The 20,021-nt window shown below is 51.5% G+C and overlaps 2 protein-coding genes across 3 annotated transcripts in view; both read right to left on the reverse strand.

Moving 5' to 3' along the window:
- BATF (basic leucine zipper ATF-like transcription factor) overlaps positions 1 to 6,797 on the reverse strand; it is a 31,810-nt gene extending 25,013 nt beyond the window's left edge. The window contains exon 1 of the mRNA XM_048306992.1: positions 6,712 to 6,797. The gene's annotated coding sequence lies outside the window, so the exon portion shown is untranslated. The remainder of the gene's footprint in view (positions 1 to 6,711) is intronic.
- Positions 230 to 17,713, reverse strand: JDP2 (Jun dimerization protein 2). Of its 2 annotated transcripts, XM_048306989.1 has the most exons (4): positions 17,625 to 17,713; positions 6,712 to 6,935; positions 2,116 to 2,220; positions 230 to 1,283 (listed from the first exon to the last, which is right to left on the reverse strand). In XM_048306989.1, the coding sequence occupies exons 2-4, from the start codon at positions 6,910 to 6,912 to the stop codon at positions 1,098 to 1,100; spliced, it is 492 nt and encodes a 163-aa protein (XP_048162946.1). In that variant the 5' UTR covers positions 6,913 to 6,935; positions 17,625 to 17,713; the 3' UTR covers positions 230 to 1,097. The 2 variants fall into 2 exon arrangements, with proteins under 2 accessions (XP_048162946.1, XP_048162945.1); XM_048306988.1 differs by lacking the exon at positions 17,625 to 17,713 and having other exon boundaries at positions 6,712 to 9,933.
- Between the last annotated feature and the right edge of the window lie 2,308 nt (positions 17,714 to 20,021).

The raw sequence follows: 20,021 nt of genomic DNA on the forward strand, positions 1-20,021 counted from the left end.
CTTTTGTGCAGCATTGAGCTACTTCTTGCTTGACAACAGTCAGAGCTGCCTCCAAGGTTCCCAGCTTTTCTAGGGTGACTTCTCCCAGCCCACAGCTGCTAGCACAACCACCAAAACCAGCTCTGGGATCCGCTCCACTGTCCCACTCAGCCAGGAACGCACCTGGCCTGTTCAGCCCTGGCAGATGCTGCCACAGTGCTGACCCAAACAGAGCTACAGGAGGACAGCATACGCAAAGGTAACATTTACTGAGAGATACAGAACTGAATATTATGAAGGACATACATGGATGGAGAGGGTAGCAACACCACTGCAGAGAGCAGCTTGGACCCCCTTCCCAGCATGCCAGGAAAGGGGCTGGATGCTACCAGACAAGTAACACAATGGAGATAACTGTGGCGTATGTGTTTGTAACAAACAGACCATTATAACATACATTTCTATGGGATCACATCTAGTGATTATATAAATCCATATAGAGATCACTGTATAAAAAATTTGTAAAAAATACTTTAAAAAAGTGTAAAAATGTGCATTCAAAAGCACGGCCGGCACGGACAGCTGGGCTGTAAACATTATACTGAGTGTGCTTGTGGGGGGCGCCTGCGCCACCGAGCCCCGACAGGCCTGCCCACCAGATGGGGCTGCATCAAGTGTTTGTGGGTCTTGGGTTTGGGTTTCCCTCCGGAGCGTGCGCCAGGAGCGGCAGCAGCCTCTGGGCAGGGTGCTGGTGGGCACTGCATAGCTGCCGCTCCTCAGCTTGCAGCCCCACTACCCACGGGCTGCGTAGTCCTTGCAGGACATGCTGTGCCATCGTGGGTCCCAGAGCTGAGAGCAGGCTGAAGGGCTGTGATGAGGTATCACAGGGAGGCTGCCCTCACTGGCACCACCAGCCCTGCTCCCAGGTTCAGCCTCAGAGTACATGGTTGGCGGGTTCCTGATCTTCTCTGTTCCCATGTTTGGTCCACAGTTCCCAAGGAAGCCCACTGGGTCCAGGCTGCACCAGGCCTGGGTGCACAATTCTTCATACAGTACATACATTAGAGACCCTGGAAGACCCTGCACGACTGTCTCCTCCTCCTGGCCCAGTGCCACCTTCACTTCTTCTCTAGCTGCTCCAGCAGTGGGTTGGCTTCGCTCTCGGGCGTCTTGATGCTGTCTGTCCGCACGATGCAGGTGGGACGGTGCCGGTTCAGCATCAGGATGAGCTGCTGCCTCTCCTGTTTCAGCTCTTCTATCTGGGCCTTCAGCTCAGCATTCATGAGCTCTAGACGCTCAGACTCCTAGCAGGACAGGAACACAACCTCATGTGACTTTATCTAGCAGGACAAGATACAAGAAACAATTTGGCCAACAGGCCACTTCTGCCCAGTGCTGTCCCTCAGCCCCTGCAGCAGGGGAGCAGACTGAAGACCTGACAAGACACCACATCCCTCCAGACTGTTCATCCCCAGCCCTGCTGCCTTGTGCTACTTAGTGCCATCACAGGGAAATAACAGTCACCACCTGGGGCAGGTGTCTGCTGTACCCCAGCAAAACCTCTGCCTGGCTGCTTTCTGTGGTCTGGTAAGGTGCTTGGGAACAAACCCATGTTTACGTTTTCACCTGCACCATCTGTAAGGAGCTGCCCTTGTGAAATGACTCTCTGTCTCATGCTGTGTCATCTGCCCATGTCTCTCCACTGTTTGCAGAAAAACGGCTGTGACAGTTTCTCGGCCTTGGGGTCACAGGTGAGTGAGCATCAGGCCTCTGAGTGGGAAAATCTTTAGGACTTAGGTCAAGGGGCCAGCACACTGGCAGCCCCTGTCCTGTGCCACACTTATATGGGTGCTCCTGCTCCAGCACTGAGGCAGAGCCATTATCATTCCTCTCTCACCGCAAGCCCAGAGCCCTCCTCCAGCCCTCTCCAGCCCTGGTACGATGGGTAAGCTCTGCCTGGGCATGTACATGGCCACCACCTTCACAGCCTCATGAAAAGGGGGGGCTGTATTTTCCCAGATATGGGCACTGGAGCAAGGGGACACAGAGGGGCAGTTCAGGAGGCAATGTTGCCTGCAACTGGAGTACCATTCTAGGGAAGTCCCTGCTGTGCCCTGGGACAGATTGGGCACCCACCCGCTGCAGGAACTCTGTCCTCTCCTTCTTCTTGTTACGACATCGTGCTGCTGCTACTTTGTTTTTCTCCCGGCGCCTTTTCCTCCTCTCTTCTTCCTCATCCAGCTACAACGAGACAAAGAAACCCAGATCAGAGCCAGCAGGTGTGAGTGGGGGCAGGAGGTAGGGGTGAGCATGTGGCAGGGCAATGTGGCAGTCACCCAGTCATGGGCCACCAGCAACATGACTTAATCCTCACTGGAACCAGGTGTGCTGCTGCTACAGCCTCTAACTCCACTTTGTGGGAACACAGAGAGAGAGACCTGTACCCCCAGCTGAGGACATGGCTGGTAGGGGACAGACAAGCCTTCACAGGGCTGCTCCCTCCCTGAGAGAGGGCAGAGATGGAGAATTGAGCCCCCTCCCAGAAACATTGGCAGTTTGTCACACAGACATCTACAGGCTCAGCTCTGTGAGCACAGACATTGAAAGCATCACACACAGCCAAGGACAAGAGTCAGAAAAACACAGAAGATACCCCAGCTGGGCCCACCCCATTCCAATACCTGTCTGCTGCAGCTTCAGCACTGAGTCACAGGGCCACCACAGTAAGATGGGGACAGGTCCTGCATCCCCTGTAAGGAAGCAGGATACAGCAGTACCTGCACTGTTTGCCATGACTCAGTTCTCTGTGCTCTTTGACTCAGACCACACAGGCCAGGCCAATAGGCCCTATGGGTTAGAAACCCATAATCCAAGTATTTATGGACATATGCTACAAAGCCTGTATTAATGGCCTATGGCATGCCTACATCCAAGAACCCAAACTAGCTCCTTCAAGAAAAATCTGAGGGTTGGAAAGCCCTGTGAAATCAGGTTATACTTTGTAATATGGATAGAGAAGAAAAGGTGCCCAGTGCCTTCATCCACATTTTGCCTGGGTCTCTGAAATTTGAGGTGTCAGACTGAACTGCCTCATTCCTATTGACTGATACCTGATGGCCACAAGATCGCCCCACATGCAGGCGCACCAGTAGTGCCCGATGGGAATGAAGGCTGCAGGTGCCATCATCTAACCTAAACCATGCACACTGCTAACAGTCACCAAGTCCAAAACCCACTAACCAAAACATCCCAATGTGATGCACAAGGACTGGACAGAACATGGACTCAGCAAAGGTAGGGTGAAGGGATAGCTTAAGCAAGCTGCATGTCCAGTACACAGCACATAGCATGCTGTAGAAGGCAGTGTCTGAGCTTTATAACACTAATGGTTTTGCATCTTCTCTACCTTATTTTCCAAGCATTACACCAAAGCTGCTATTTTAGCTGGGGATAAAATATTAAGCAAAGCCAGCACAAGCTATGCACAGACTTCCATAAAGCCAGGCTGCCACCATTACTTTGCCAAGGCAGTATCATGGGGCACCAATGTACCACACTTGGGAGAACTAGGATCAGAACTGCACTGATACCCCCACATCCAGTCAGAAATGGACAGCTCACACTGCATCCACACAACTTAGATGTGACAGGTTAGCAGAAGTAATCTGGAGGGCTCTAACTCTACATTCTGCTGCCAGCTCTTACAAAGCTTCCTGACAGAAATTAAGAGGAGGTGGACATCAGGGTAGATGCAATTCCGCTCTGCACATTTAGCAACCACCCATCCACTCCTAAGACAGCTTCTTGGCATTTTAGTTCAAGGATTACTAGGAGGGTGCAGAGAGGTAACATGCTCACAGCTCCAAAGCTCAAAAAACACCCCCAAACTTGGCTTCAAAAGTACATCTTGGGTGTAACAGGAACTGGAAGAGCAACCAGCAACTGCACCAGCCCTGGGAACTACCTGACATTTCCATGCCATGTTGGTCCATTCAACCAGAATTACAGAATAAGTGACCTGTTTCTGACCCTGCCTCCACCCCACTGAGGGCCCAGCAGAGGCCTGTGTCCTTTAGGTGGAGTACAGATGCTCCAGGAAGGTGGCTCAGCACAGATAGAAGCAGCTTGAATTCTTGGCTCTGCTTTTTGACCACAGCTCTTGTAGTTTCATAGAAATATAGAAACGTTTGGGTTGGAAGAGACCTAGATCACCTAGTTCCAACCCCCATGCCAGAGGCAGGTACACCTTCCAGTAGAGCAGTTGCTGAAAGCCCCATCCAGACTGGTCTTGAACACTTCCAGGTATGGGGAATCCACAAATTCTCAGGGTAGAGAAGTTCTCTTCTTCAAGAAAGCAGGTTTTCCCCATCTGCTTCTGCTTGATTTCAGTTCAAAAAGGTGACATGGCTCTGGTGCTGAGGGTTAGGATGTTATTCAGAGGCACAAGGGACAGTGATGAGGTATCACCCAATAGCATGTCTCAGCAGCTGATCTCCAGGGGATCCCTGTGCGTAGAAGGTCTGGGGATGCCTCCTGAACTGCTTCAGTCAGCAGCCTCAGAGAATGAGACGATCATCTGCCTGAGGGGCAGGGCTCAGTCCCAGAGGAAGCACCCCAGGTGGGATTCAGTGGTGGAGGAGCCCAGCAGCACCTGTCCACACCTGTCCAAGAGGAGAACAGCTTGCCCAGTGGGGCTGTCCATCAACCTGAAGAGAATCCAGCACCCAACACCCACTGGGTGGGTTTTGTGTGTGCCCCCAGGCACAAACACCCCAATGCCAGGAGATGCTGGTGCCCCCAGCAGAGCAGAGAGAGCTGCCTTTCCCAGGCTCATGAAGCAGCCACACAGAGTGGCACGCTGGCACCCAGCATTCCTGGGCTCCAGCTCCCTGCAAGAGGAAAGCAGCTGCAGGCTGCATTGCAAAACCATGCGTGGGCAGCTTCTTGGCTACTCATGGGATAAGCAGCTACTGCTTCAGCTCCCTCAGGCCTTTGCTGCAAAGCCTTGCCAAGGGCAGCTCCATTTGCTGTCTTCAACTCCTCAGCTTCACAGGCCATGCAGGGGAGGAACCAGCTGCATGGAAGGTAGCTGTGCAGGGGCTGCCAGTGGGTTTTATCTTATCTTTCCTGCACATGGTGCCTCAACAGCTGGCTCAGAGGACACTCAGCAATTCCAGTACCTGCTGTGAGGCAGAACTGCCCAGTCCCTGTTATACAGATGCCAGTGACATCACATACCCATGCCCACAAAAAGCAAAAGCAGCTGTTGCAGGGCCAGCTCAGAGGTGTTCGAGATGCCCCAGGAAAGGAGCTGTGCCCGGGAAGACAGCATAGCCACAGAGTCACCCTCTTTCCTCCCCAACCCATGAAGCAAGGCAGGCACTGCAGCCCATTTGCTGCATAATACCCAGCCCAAGAGCTTGGAAAAGAATTTGGCTTCAGCTGCAAATCCGTGACTGCTTTGCCCATAGAGGGACCAAAGCAATTAGCATCCCCCAGGGCCTTACGATGGCCTCCCACACTATCCTAGCCTCAGCTCCTGCCATTGCAGAGCTGCCCAGTCCTTCCCAGGTGACCTCCAGGCTGCACAAGCTGACTGGACACTCTCTTGGGCACAGAGCTCCTGTGCAAGGTGATCAAATGGACTACATCATACCAGTTCTACCTGCAGGAGTCCACCTCAAGCGGCTGGGGGGAAAGAACAGGGATGCTCTGGACCTGGCTGCTGCAGAGCTTCTGCCAAAAGAATTGGGCTAAATCAAGTGCCAGCACCATTTGGAGAGCAGGTTGCTCTCTGGAACTGCTATTTTACCCCCTTCAGCTCACAGCTCATCACAGGCAGCTTTTCACATCATCTAGCACCTCCTTGCTCATGCTTCCAGAGAACACACATCACTCCATCCTCATAAGGCATCCAAGGTAACCTCATGCAGGAGCAAATGCTCTGTTCAGAAGGCTGTTTATTGGACCTTCTAACAGCAGCCACTACCCTCACCAACGTGGGACCTCTGAAATGGTGGGTTCCCAGCACCATCTGCAGGCAGTAGGAGGTGTAAACACTCACCACCAGTACAGCCAGTCAAAGACTGGACAACCAACACATGGGACAGCCATACAAGGGAAACACTGTCCAAGCATCTCCCTAGTCCCTTCAGCCTGCTCCTGACATGGCAGCCTGTGGTACCAAGTAGAAACTACCCAGCTTCCCCATCCCAGGAAACTCGAGGTGAAGCCAGGGCACACCCCAAGCAATGGGGCAGGGGCAGCTCCCAGCACAGGCTGAGTCACTGCTCCACACCACTTGTCCACACACCTCATTCTGCTGGAGAGACACTACCAATGCCAGAAGCACCAAGGGTTTGTTGACACGGGTGACAGGCTGTGTGACTTCTACTCAGGGTGTGTGCCCCAACCTAGGGACATGTTGGCTGCATCAGACTCCATTCCATAGGCAGGGCTTGAGCTCAGCTGGCTGCCAATGGCTGCAATGGACCAGTCAGGTCTGGGACACTGAGGCTACCACTGCCAGCCAGGGACAGAAAGTCAGGCAGGGGGAAGAGGCTGCTAGTGGAGCGGCTGCCAACGTGCATGCACAACACCAAACAGGGAGCTTATAAAACACACTGCTGGCCACCCTCGTACGACAGCCAAGCATGGGCAGGAGGGAAACCCAGGCAAGTGCAGACAACAGCCCTACAGGGCCACCTGCAGCCAGCAGTCCCCAATACTCACCTCACTTTTGACAGGCTGAGGTCTCTTCCCAAGCTTCACCTCCAAGAAGTGGAGTGGCGAGATCATGGCCCCGATGTTGCGGATGTCGGCGCACTTCAGCTCCTCGGCGGTCAGGGCCGTGCCAGGCAGACCTGTCAAGGGGCCAAGCCCAGGCAGCGCACCAGCCGTCAGCGACGGGTCGGGGATCTGCCCTGGCATCATAGCAGGGGACACCGCTTCGTAGGCTGCAGGGGGAGACAGACATCCCATTACAACCCAGCTATAGGGCCTCATGACACAGCACAAGCCAAACTCATGCTACAGTCCCATCACCTACAGGGGTTCGAATCAAGGAAGGCAGACATTCTCCCCCAGGAAGGACAAAGGCAGAGAATAAGTAGAATCTGTATGATAGAAACCAAAATATATGAATCCTGCTAGGAAGAATAGGCTACAGAGGTGTAGATCAGGAAGGGAGGAGACCTGAGAGGCAAAGCACCAGAAGAACAGGAGCTGGCTGCAATGACAGTGATGTGATCCAGTGGACACCTTTCTCTGGAGTACAGCAGATCAAGGTTTGCTCCTAACTGAGTTTTGATTAATTAATGTGTGGATTATTCATAGAAGAAGAAAGTGGCACAAAGAGGACCATAATATGCCCTAGGCTGGATTTGTTCTGGGCATGCTCAAAACAAATGGTCAGGGCTGGGACACAGCACACAAAGACCACAGATAAAACTGCAAGAACAAAACCTGCCACTGTACAAACATCTCCCAGCACAGACATGAGGAAACAAAGGCTGGAGGGGAAGGGAAATGGTGCAAGGTTCAAAAGTCATCTTCTATCAGGAAAGGAAAAAAAGTGAGAATAGGATCAGGGCAAACGTCAGCAAGTCATTTATAGGGAGGAGAAAGGGAGTTATCAGTAAATATGAAGAACAAGCAGCAAAGAGATAATAAAATTAAACCTAAAACTGGAATTCCATAGAGCTGGAGCTGTTACATCAGTGCAAAAGCCATGGGAGCAGATGGTTGTTGGCTGCAATGCAAGTACATCCCTGCTGTGTAACTGGCCTGGGACACTCACAATTACCTGTAATGTACCTATTTACAACATGCAGAGTCAACTTCTGTCCACACAGCAGCCATTTGCCCCTCTTCTTCAACTCAACCACATGTCCCAGTGTGCATGCGCTGCTCGCCTTGCTCTGCCCAGCCAGAGAAGTCCCAGTACACTGTAGGAGCCTCCAGGCATCCACCCCATTCTGCCCCTGTGCAGGAGGCACCAACACAGCAGGGATAAGGACCGGCAATGTCAAGAGAAAGAAATAGGCTAAAGGAGTGGACCCAAAATCTCAGTGTGCAGCTTCCTGCAACCACAAGAGCCAGTCACAATGCAGGATTCAACAAACAGCTGGGGACTCATGGAGGCTCTCATAGCACCAAGTGTCAGAGCAAGGAGGAGCATTAAATGACAGATAACATACACTTGCCCTGCTCTTTCCAAAGCATCCACCCTCATCTGCTGAGACCAAGCAACAGGCAATACCAGACTTTTGGCCCAGGCAGTTGGGCTGTGCCGACCCACACGCGCACAGCCAAGCCAGCTGCCACAGCTGCTCAGCACTTGCCATTCCAGGGTGACAAATCTATGTCAGTACCAGGCTGAAAACTTGAGTAAAGCTGCATGGGAGATAGAACTGCTGGATCAGACAGTCACAGAACAGTTGAGGCTGGGAGGGACCTCTGCAGATTGCCTGGTCCAGCCACCCTGCTCAGGTGGAGTCAGTGGGAGAAGGCTGAACAGGGTTAATTACAACAAACAGAGAAGTCAAGGATTTCTTGGCAGTGGCACATCTCTTTACCCAAGAGATTATTTAATACATTTGTTAATGTGAAGGAACCAGCGATAAGCAGCAGAAGGGAAGGAAAAACAAGCATACAGGCTAGTCAAGGGCAGAGCTCCACAAGCTTCCAGCACAAGTGCTGTGCAAGCTGTATTGCTGTGACAGATAGAATGATTTGCAGCAGAGAGTGCCTGCAAGCTGCAGTGAGCTGTCATACAGTCTAATCTGCCAATAAAGAGGTGCAGGTGTCAGCATGGGATGTCCCCTGGCAGGGTTTGCTCAGCTGTGACCAAGAAGACTTGAGACAGATCAGGGAAAGCAAATGCAGCAAGAGAGAAAACATAAAGAGGTGGCAAGCAGGAATCAAGCCCTCTGCTCCAGTCATCCTTTAGGAGACCAGAAAGGGAAGAGAAAGCCGGTGCTGAGCAGTGCTGGGAGCACTGCTGTGGGGAGAGGAAGCTGGGGGGAGGTGATCTGCATAAGGTCATTAAAGCCTGAAAAGGAGAAGACAGGAAAGACAGACAAGTAACTTTTCAAGAGAAGTGCTACTACCTGATGAAATGGACTCCTGCCCATTTGGTGACAGAAAATAAAGAGAAAATACTTGGTAACGATACTTGACCTCAGAAAAGACTACAGGTCAACTCCTTGAGATTGCAAGGACCTAAACTGATGCAAAGCGTTCATTCTTCCACAGCGATCTCTAAACTAAACAACTGTAATTCCACACCTGCAGTGGAATCTTGTACTGACATCTTGTACCAGAATCTGCACCAACATCTTGTACGGTGTCCAGAGATGCCCAGTGCAGCCAGGCTCTGAAGCTGCACACTACCTCCCTCCCCCTTCCTTTCAGGCCTACACATGGCTAAGGTGCTTCACCCCTCCAGAAATAAGCACCATCACACCCTTAGGCTGCACTCCAGACAGGAAGACACAAGTTATTTAGGGAGTGTGGCTAAATCCCTACCACCTTTCTCAGAGCTTGTCCCTCTCCAGCAGGAAAACACTGGGTCAATGAGGTGACACAGCAAAGGGGCAGCGATTCTAGAGGTTCTTCCCAGGACCCTCTGCCATAAGACAGAGCTGTGTGGAGTTAAATTCAGTCTACCATTTTGGGATAGCTGTACACACTGCAGAGCTGGCCATTTCCCTGATGCTGCCACCAAGGTGACATGCTGTGGCACTGGGGAAGACACCTGCCAACAGCAGCACAGCCTGGGCCAGCTGCTGCACACCCCTCACCAGCAATCCCACAGATATCCAACCTAAACCTCCCCTGACTCAGCTTCATGCCATTTCCTTGAGTCCTGTCATTGGTCACAAGAGCAAAGAGATCGGTACCTGCCTCTCCTGAGGTAGTTGTAGACTGCAGTGAGGTCTCCCCTCAGTCTCCTCTTCTCTAGGATGAACAAACCAAGTGACCTCAGCCACTCCTCATGCAGTTTTCCCCTCCAGGCCCTTCACCATTTATGTGGCCCTCCTTTGGATGGTCTTTAATGGCTTAATGTCTTTTTTTAATTGTGGTGCCCAAAACTGCTCACAGTATTCAAGGTGAGGCCGCACCAGTGTGGAGCAAAGCAAAACAATCCCCTCCCTTGCCTGGCTGGCAAAGTTGTGCTTAATTGTCTTTCATCATGACACGCAGCTGACAGTACCCACACTAGACAGTCCAGGTCCTCAGGCAGACTGAATGTAGGGTCACTGCAATTTATGAAATAAGGAGCAATGAGAAATCCATTCTTCAGACTGTGGGACAACCTGACCACTCAGCACCCTCCCCCATGCACTCCTGAGGCGGGGGCAGGTCCCTGAGGAGAAGTGGATAAAGATTTGAGAAAACACTTTTCTTTGGCACATCTTTTCCATCTGTGTCTCTGATCTGGTAGCTTAATATGCCTTGAAATAGCCTCCATACCAGTGTAGCACACAACACAGGTCAGAGTGAAGTATCCAATGTGCTCTAAAGATTTATCCTGGATCCAGGGACTGCACTGCCAAAGCCCACATCACACCTGCATCAGTGTAAGCTAAATCTTAAGCTGATAAAACCAAAGTGCCAGAAGCCTTCTGGAAAACCATAAACCTGGACATTAAGATGAGCTGAGACCTAGGTGGAAAGGGGGAAAAGTGTCTTCTACAAGTGGGATCTTGCTTAGGGGTCAGAAAGCTCAGGAGCACATTGAGAACTGCCAAGAGTCAAGCTGAGTTAGACCTTGGAGAGGAACATAACACCATTCCCAGCAGGGCTATAACCATGGAAATAAAAAGGAATGAGGAGAGGTGCCATCCCTCTCTGCAGAGCAGGGGTGCAGTGACAGATCATCTCCCCAGTTCTTGAGGGCCCTCAGCCCCAGGCACTGTCACTCCTGCTGATGGAGGGACTTAAACTTGAACAAACTCCAAGTCTCTTCCACTCCTATGCTTCTTCCTAATGTAAGGACAACTTTCTTTTCATCCCAAGTCCCACATATTTTCCCATTCTTTTCTGGTGAGTGCCAGAAGTAAGAAGTTGTACTTTGATCATGTAAAAAAAGCCAGAGCATGGAATTCTTTTTAATACTTTGGTCTTCTTCCCAAGGCCGTTGCCCTGGCAGACATGGACATGCCTACCTATAGCTCCAGCATATTTGTACCATGTTCACATGGTAGGGCAGAAATTTAAAGTTCAGGATCTGAGTTTAACCTTTAAGTTGCACCTTTTCAACAGCCACATCTTGCTGGATGGGGTGAATACAGCTGGTGCCTTGCCAATTCTTAATTCCTTTCTGGATATTCCCTTGCAGCATTTGCTATTTCTAAGGCACGTGAACCAACTCACCTCTGTATTCCTTCACTTTCTAACACAGTGCTTTAGTTGGGATTCTTATTAGACTTTTTTCTTTTCAAAACTGATTAATAACACAGCCTTTTTCCCTCAATGCCAGGTGGTCTTTCAACATCTCCTTACATGAGCTTGGAAATGTCGTGTCCTCAGTAAAACCTAGTTTTCTGGTGTCCTACATTTGAACCACACAATTCCTTTGTATGCATTGTATCAGTGATGCTTTTTCACATAACGAAGCCAACAGCAGCACAGTGAGGAAAGAGAATGCACAGTCTTGCATATGACCATTGGATCAGCATGACACCAGCTTCTTGAGTTTACATTCACCATAACTCTGCCTTCTACACCAATGCTATTCATCCCTTTTTGCCATGATATCAAGATGCTCCAGAGTGAATGAGGAGACAGAGAAGGCTTTCTTACAACTTCAGTTCAATGATGAGTAGCTTATGCCATTCAATGCTCTCTTCAACAACTATCTTTGCAGCAAAAATCAGGTCAACATGTGATTTCATGGGTCAAAATTCAGTTTGTATTTCCTAAGCTTTGCTTCTACACTCCCTTATTCTGGTTAAAATACTCTAACATAAGACTTGACCTCTTGCCAAAATGTCTGTAAACCCTCCTAACTATTGCATTAACTTTTGCATCCTTGCTTTGGCACTATTCTTCCTGTGGCTTCAGTCAACTCAGTTACTTTATCAGCAGTCTCATCCCCAAAAAGCTGACAACAGTACAGCTTTCTTTGCTCACCTTGGTTTTGCTGCATCTTTCTCACCAGTTTCAACTGTTTCTGTGCTTTGTTCCCCAGTTATGTCCTTAGGGTCAGCAGTCTGTGACACTGGTTGATTTAATATTTCTTAAAGACAGCACCCATTACTCTTAATTTTTCTCCTATTGCCAGAGTCTGTTATCTTCTGGAACCCACAATCCAGGGGGAAGAAGCTTTACTAAGTTGTTTCTGTCCCATACAGTTGCTCAGCTTCCTCCATGGCACTGTCCCCACATACCCTTCTATTCTTTCTCCTGCAGTTCTAATCTTCATGTTCTTCGGCTTTTTTTTAATGGGTTGAGTTTTTTTCTGTTCCCATACTGATTTGGTTGCTGCTTTTTCAGGGGACTCTTTGTTTGGTTTTGGGTTTGTTTTTTTTAAGAAGCTGCTGTTTGCACAGCAGTTACAGCATAAATCTAACGTGCGTAGGCATAATTCATATAACCCGGTATCCCTGGGGGTTTGTACTCCAGCTGCTAGCCTGTATTCACACCCCCCCCTGCCACCTCTTCACTGCTATTCTTACCCACAGACTAAAACTGGCACAGGAATGCCTACCTGTGTTGAAATCATACATTCAATTCCCTGCACACACACTGCCTCAGTTTGTATTCACCATCCTATGCATCCTCACTTATCCAGAGGCACTGTTTGTTTCTTTATAAACCAAATGCAGCTGCTGCTGTTGCATCAAGAGCATCATCCTGCAGAGATGACCATGACATCCCAAAGCAGGCTCTGACAGTCACACTTCAATTTAAATTGCCATTACTGCCTTATCTCTGGTGTCAGCTTCCTTGGTGAGAGTGAGGGCTATTTACAGCCTTATTTTCAATTTTCCTGTCTATAATACAATCAATCACAGTTTCTTACAACATAAGCTATTTTACGTGTGCTGACATCTGTAATGGTTGATCCAAATATGCTTCTGATGCTCAGAGAGCCAGTCTAGCATCTAATATAGCCAGCCAGCAGATTCTGACACTCTGTACCTACCAGCATGTTTCTCTTTTGCCCATGTTAAGCACCACACGAAGGCATACTGTGTCCTCCCAGCCCTTCTCCATGCTGCCTGCAGAATAAAGGCCATGCTTGCCTGGTATTCTCTCACCAGGCTCAGCCTGGGTGCCTGCCATTGCTTGTCAGCTGCGACACATCAGAGCACTGCTGAAGTCTGTAAACCACCATGCAAGCAATCTTTGATGTCTTTATCAGTGTGTTAGCACCTAACACAATATTGCCATTTGTATGTACTGTCTTGGAGCACCCGAGTCACAGCAACTGGCCTTTCATCTGCTCCTGGCCAACAGGGAATAATAATTCTGCTTTGGAGATCAGAAGCAGCACTACCAGCTTATAGTTCTTAGATTCAACTATGCCATTTTTAAACTTTTTTTTAGCTCCTGGCTATCAAGTTACCTCTGTATGTCATACATTGACCATCTAGTTGCTTCTGTGAGCAGAAGGATGATTTATATGAAAACCCTTTCCTGACATACCCAACTTCTCATGCCCCAAGAATGTAACTTCCTAAACAAAGACAGGGCAGTTGGCTATTATGTCCTTCTCTGAAGCTTTGAGCCATTTGTTTTTTTCCATCTGGACTCTTCTGTCTGAGAAGACTGCAGAGTGCTGATGGTCTGAAGCCTACAGACCTTCTTCCACTTCCACTCCAAGGTTCAGGCCCCAGTGAGCACCACATTAAGCATGATGAAGGCAGAAAGACACTACCCCATATTCCCAGTGCCACAAGTACCTTGCCATGAAATTAGAGATTTTTTTCTGCTGTCTAAAACATGATACTCTCCCATTGCCACACAACTGCTATCTGCTCTAGATGTATTTCGTTTTGAGTAGCACCTTACAGCAAGTCATATCTTCTGTCTAGCTGCTTCTGCTCCACACTGTTAAAAGCAGTAGCTTGCAGTGCCAGTGCCAAGCACTGTAGTGATAAGTGTCAAAGTTATTTGCCAAACATCAGAACACAGCAGCAGACAAGCCCTTTGGGGGTAACCAGTCTTTTCAGATACCCATACAGTAGCTCTGGTAAATATGGACTTTAACAACAGCCACTGTGTATTCATTCATTCAGTTGCTGAACCTGTTAATGCCAAGGAACCCACCACCTGTAGCATATGGAAAAGCTGCAGTGACACACACTGGGATAAAAAACGTGCATGCTCTCTCTTTACCCAGCACCTAACATTACTTAGTGTTTTATGGCATCACAGAAATTCCCCATTGTTTAAAGACCAGTTAGAGGCATGGTCACAGCATGGCCTACCAACTGCACTGAGGTGGAGCATGCCACCTCAGAATGCAGGACACTGTAGTACTTCACTACTCACCATAGTACCTCCACACTCCATTTCCATTCCAGGAGGGAGAGACAGCTCCTACAACCAGGTCCTAGGTTTGCAGGTCCAAAGATGCATCTGTGCCCTTCCCACAGACGCTCCGAGCTGCCATTCTTGCTGTTCCTTTCCTCCCACAGGCAACCCCATGTGGTGGGAGAAGAGTTGCAGGGTTTGTGAACACCCATACATGTAACCTCCCACCGCCTGTACACAGAGTGAGTAGGGGGCCACAATGCTGAACAGAGGAAGGAGCTATGAAGAACTGTTCCTCAGGAGATGGAATCTAAACCTATTTCACAAGTGGGAACATTCTGGCTCAGTCCTGCACATCTAGCTGGCAGAAGGAACATCCGAGTCATTCACAGACAGAAGGCTATGAAAAGCTTTCTAAAAACAGGAATGCGGAGAGCCCTGCTGCCCTCCCTCCTCTTCTCCACCAGCAAAGCTCAAAGCTTCCTACACTGTGCACACGGGACAGCCCAGAGCAGACAGCATCTCCTTGGCAGAAATGCCATTTTGCAGCCCCTTATCCAAATGAGTCCCACCATTAGGCCTCCACACCTGCCTAATGCTTTGACTTCTTATCCCTTTTATGAGGAGGGGGGATAGTGGTTCTCCAGTCCTCAGCTTTAGAAATAATCCCCATTTGCCATTAGCAAGGCAGTCAGCTCACAGTCCTTCCTCCCTGAGCATTTTCCTCCATACCTGCACAAGGCAGCAAAAAAGTCTAGTTTAACTGCTCCCACCACTGGAATGCAGCGATTAACTTGCAAGCAACCTGTGACAGCAGGGGTTTGTACAGCACCTACCACAGCAAGGCTCCCCTATTGCAAGAGCTAATTGCAATAACTGTAAAAAAATGCCATTAATTATCACAGTATTATTAAGATTGCAATTAAGTATTTGAGGCTGCACCACCCACTGGACGGCAGTACAGAGCAGGAAGGTAAAAGCTATCCTATTTGTACCTGGAGCAGCTCAAAGGGATTTGAGAAGGAAGGAATATCCTAGTCTGAGAAAACCTCAGTGTCTGAGCTGCAGCCTAACAACTGACTTGTTGAAATTACCCAGGACCTTCCATAACCACATGTGGTCCGGGCTAGAATCTTCTTCAAGAAGGCAATCCTGCTCCAGTACAAAGCTCTGCCCTCAGGGGCCAAGGATGGCCTCAGAGATGAGAGCCCCCACCCCCCCTACAAACTCCTCAAAATTATGCCCTGAATACCAGGGTCATCCACAAAGACCTCTAATCCTTATAAAGACCAGCTCTGGCTAGTTTGCAACAGCACTGCTCAGCTGAGAGGCCTATGTGCCTTCAGCTCCCTGTCTGCATGTTAAAATAGCCTGCAATGTTTGGATGGATACTCTGGACAGTCCAAGCAGAGAAATGCAGCCAAAGACAGATGGCATCAGGTTTGCAGTGCCCCCTCCTTGCTGCACTGGCACTGCAGGAGACACGCATGCTGGCAAGGGGTCCATGCCTCACCATGGCTCTGCCTCCCTTGCTCTTGGGGCCAGGCCCATTACAAACAGCCACTGCAGTGAAAAGGGCCTCTTACAGCTTCACACTCATGACATTGCATGCTGCCAAGTACCTGGCCCAGGCAATGCAGCTGAAGTAGCAAACACTAGCACAGAGAAGGAGACCACAGAGCGGATGCTCAATGCTGCTTGAGCAGTTGGACACAAGCAGGAGGCGGCAAGAGGTGTGGGGGAGTATTTACTCTTCCTTGGCAAGGAATGTAGCACAGAGACCTTTGCATCCTGTAAGGAGGGAAATACTCAACTGTGAAGATGCAGGAAAAGCATCCATAGGTGTCTCAACAAGGAAGCAGAGGCAATAACCTGCACACAAACTCAGCAGATCCCCCAGACTCCAGAGACCAGGGGCAACCAATCGCTGGATGACCTAGGAATGGGATGGATGGCAGCTCCTGCACCCACACACTTATCCCCTAGATGGGCAGGTTTTTGCATTTTTAAATCACTAGGACTCATACTAAGAATCCAAACTCCAAAGACTGGCATTACCACATGCCCTCACACAAGCTTTTACCAACAAATTTCCAGGGCAGACTCTGTCAAGAGCCTCCAGACAGAGTTTTTTATGCAAGTTTTCTCCAAACGAGCTAAAAAATGCTGGTCTGAGCTGCAGAAGCATTTGCTTCTGCTGAGCTCTCGGAGTCCAAACACGCACACACACACACACACACAGTTTGGCAGTGGTTGTGTTCCAGGGCTGGTAATGCAAGCCATGGAGCAGGCTGCCAAGACAAGCAAGAGAACGAGCCAGGCCCTGTTTCATTGGCCACCATACGCTGCATATGGCCCTGGAACCAGCCAGCACAGTGTTCTCACCCTCCTTGAAGGCATAGGAGACCCTGTGTTTTCAAATACACCTCCACACGGCCTTCATTAAAGGAAAATGGAAACATAATGTGGCTCTTACTCCCCTGGTATTTCTCCCTTTCCCCCAATTTGCTCTCAAACCTATTTCCCTTCCATGGAAAAAAAAAAAAAGTGCCTCCTGGAGCAGAGCGTGCAAAAGAATGCAACTTCCATTCAACTCCATGCCTGACTGCTAAAGCGGACTTGGGACCGCGCGGTGGGGGCACCTCCAGGGCCCCTTTCCTTCCCCGGGCCTCCCGGGCTGGAGACAGGGCTGGCGACAACCAGCCTGCCCGGCACGGGCCGGCAGCCGCAGGGAGCCCGCGCCCCTCACCTGCGCACCCGGCCGGCAGGTGAAGCGGAGGCAGCGAGCGCCCGAAAGCGGGGGCCCCCCGCCGCCCCGCAGCTCCTCAGTGCGGCAGCAGCCCAGAGCCAGGCACCCCCAGAGGCAGCCCCAGCCCCCGCGCGTCGCCGGGTGCGGGGGTAGCAGCCCTGCTCTGAGCCGCCCATGCGGCTGTACCCGCCCCCCGTGCAGGGTCTCCCCGCATCTCTGCGATGCGCCCGACCGCCCGGAGAGCGGCACCCTGCCCGCTGCCGCGGGATGCCGGGATGCTCCTCCGGGCGCTCCCCACCCCAGCCCCCGTCGCCGCTGTCCGCCACCCCCGCGGAGCCCCGCGCCGCCGCCCGCCCCCTGCCGCAATCCCGGCCCGCCCGGCGCGTCCCCCGCCCGCGCCCACACCCACCGTGCAGGGCGACCGGGCTGCCGGGGTGCCCGCGGGGCCCGGCCGTAGGGGCCGGGCGCGGGCTGCAGGCTCAGCCCCGCCGCCTCCGCCGCTGCCCCGACCCCCGGGCCCCGCCGGGTGCCGATGTCGGTGCCGGCCGCCGCCGGGGCGCCTTGGCCCGCCACCACCCGCCGCCCCGGTGCGCGCCTCCCGCAGGCTGTGGCAGGCGGCGGGGTGGGTTGCATCAGCCCCGGTTATATAGCGGCCCCTGGGCTGCGGGGAGGGGTCGGGAATGCGGAACCGGCCGGGCTGCCAGCGCCACACGTCAGGGAGGGCGGGGGAGCGGGGCCGCGGGGCGGGGAGCGCCGCGCAGGGGTGGGACCAGCCGGGGCACCCCGACATCCCGCACCTCGGCATCCCGCACCCCACGGCGCGGCAACCTCACGGCCCGGCATCTCCGCATCCTGCACCCCGGGACTCCGCACCCGCCACCCCTCGGCAACCCCCTGCCCTCGCAGCCGGCATCCCCGGTACGCTCCGGCACCTTTTGACCCCTCCGCACCACGGTGCCCCGTGACCTCGCACCCCCCGACCGGGTGCGCGCCTTCCACGCGCTCCGCCTATCTGCTCCCCTCCACACACTCTCTGCTCTCCTCCACGTCGCTCCCGTTCCCCGGCGCACGCCAGGACACGGTCCCGGGCAGTCCCGGCGACGCGGCCCGGTGTCGCCACAGCCGTGCCCGAGCCAGCCCGATTTGTGCGGAGCCTCCGCTCCTCAGTCCTGAGCCTGAGCCTGAGCCTCGGAAGAAGGAGGCAAAGGACCAGAGAGAGTATCCAGTTCTCCCCAGCAGCAAGCCCACCTCACCCAGGGGCAGCAAAGGCACAGGGGCAGGGAGGGCTGCAGGGTCACTCCACTGTCCCGTGGGAGGCAAGAACCTCCTCATCTCATCCCTCCCCCAGCCTGGCCTGCTCATGCCCCACACAACACCGTCTCCCTCATACAAGGGTCAAGGGCTATCAGCCCCAGCTCCACCAGTCCCTTGACTGGCTTGGAGAGTAACCAGCTGTTTGGCTTTTTTTCCTCCCTTATCGTCAGCAGGACATCTGCGAGGGACATTGCCTGAATCACAGGCACACTTATGTTGCCCAGTGTTCTAGCACCTACATATCAGATGGGGATGGTGGAGCAGGTGACAGACTGGGGCCTTCCTGATAATTGATTTGTGTTTGTTTCTTTCCTCTTTCTCTCTAACATTGGCCCCTTCCCAGCTGCATCAGCAAAACTGTTCTGGGAAGCAAAGCTTTGCACAACTGGAGGACCATGCTGGACCTGCCATAGGTACTGGATGCTGCAGGGCTGTTGCTCCTAAAGCATTTCAGGACAGAAAGGCTCCTTTTTGGAAAGGCAAAAAACACCGGGCTGAGCAGCACTGCCCAGCTGTGACCTCTCTGACCCACCTAACTGCACAGAGAGGCATCATCCACCCTACCTTGTTTTCCTTCCCCCGACTTGTCAGACATTGTTTCTTTTCAGCATTCACCAATGTAATTTCTTTTCACAACTGAGGATTCACACTATTCATCATCTACAAGGTCTTGCGATCAGCACTTCCAGCCTTGTCCTTTTCACCTGTACCTCAGTAGTAGAAAGAGAATTCAGTTGGAGAGATCTGGGACTGAGCAGAACAGGGGATCAGAAATGCTGTGCTCAATATAGGATATAACCTGCCCAAGTCGTCCTACAGAAATAGTTATCATCCTGGCTTGGCAGGACACTGCACATGTATCTTCATTCCTAATCTTCTCATGCTGTTGTTCTTTTTGTTTGTTTGTTTTGTTTTCAGAGAGGCAGAATACTGTTTATACACTTTTGCATACAACCCCAGTATTTCCTTAATCTTGGCACCTCATCCTGGGGGGAAAGGAAAAATGTGAGCCGATATATGTTTTTTCCATATGCATTCCTTCACTTTCCTACATCAGATAGGACAGACTTTTCTATTGCCTTAAGATACAAGTATCCCAATGGGGCTGACAAACAACATCTCTCTCTAGCAAATCAGACAAGTTGCCTTCAGGGCATGGCAGCTTCCTCACAACTGCTGCATCCTGAGGGAAGGGAAGAGGACAAACCACGGGAATTTCAGAAGAGGCTGATGACCTGGTTGAGCAAGGTCCAGTCCAGCACATGGTTCCTCCTGCAGCCTTTTCCTACCCTGGGGAAGGTGGGAAAGTGCCATTTCCCCTTCTTTGCTGGGGGCTGGAAGAAACAGAGCTCTCCCTGCTCTTTCTTCTGCTGGTTTTGCCTTTTTCATTTTTCTTTCACTGGTGGGCAGAGCTGGGAGATCTCATTGCAACATAGACATCTACTGCCCCAGCCTTGAGCACTGGCCCCTTTCCTCCCAGACAGCCTCCACA

Source organism: Corvus hawaiiensis, chromosome 6 (genome assembly GCF_020740725.1).
Source record: "Corvus hawaiiensis isolate bCorHaw1 chromosome 6, bCorHaw1.pri.cur, whole genome shotgun sequence".
In the NCBI taxonomy this organism is placed as follows: domain Eukaryota; kingdom Metazoa; phylum Chordata; class Aves; order Passeriformes; family Corvidae; genus Corvus; species Corvus hawaiiensis.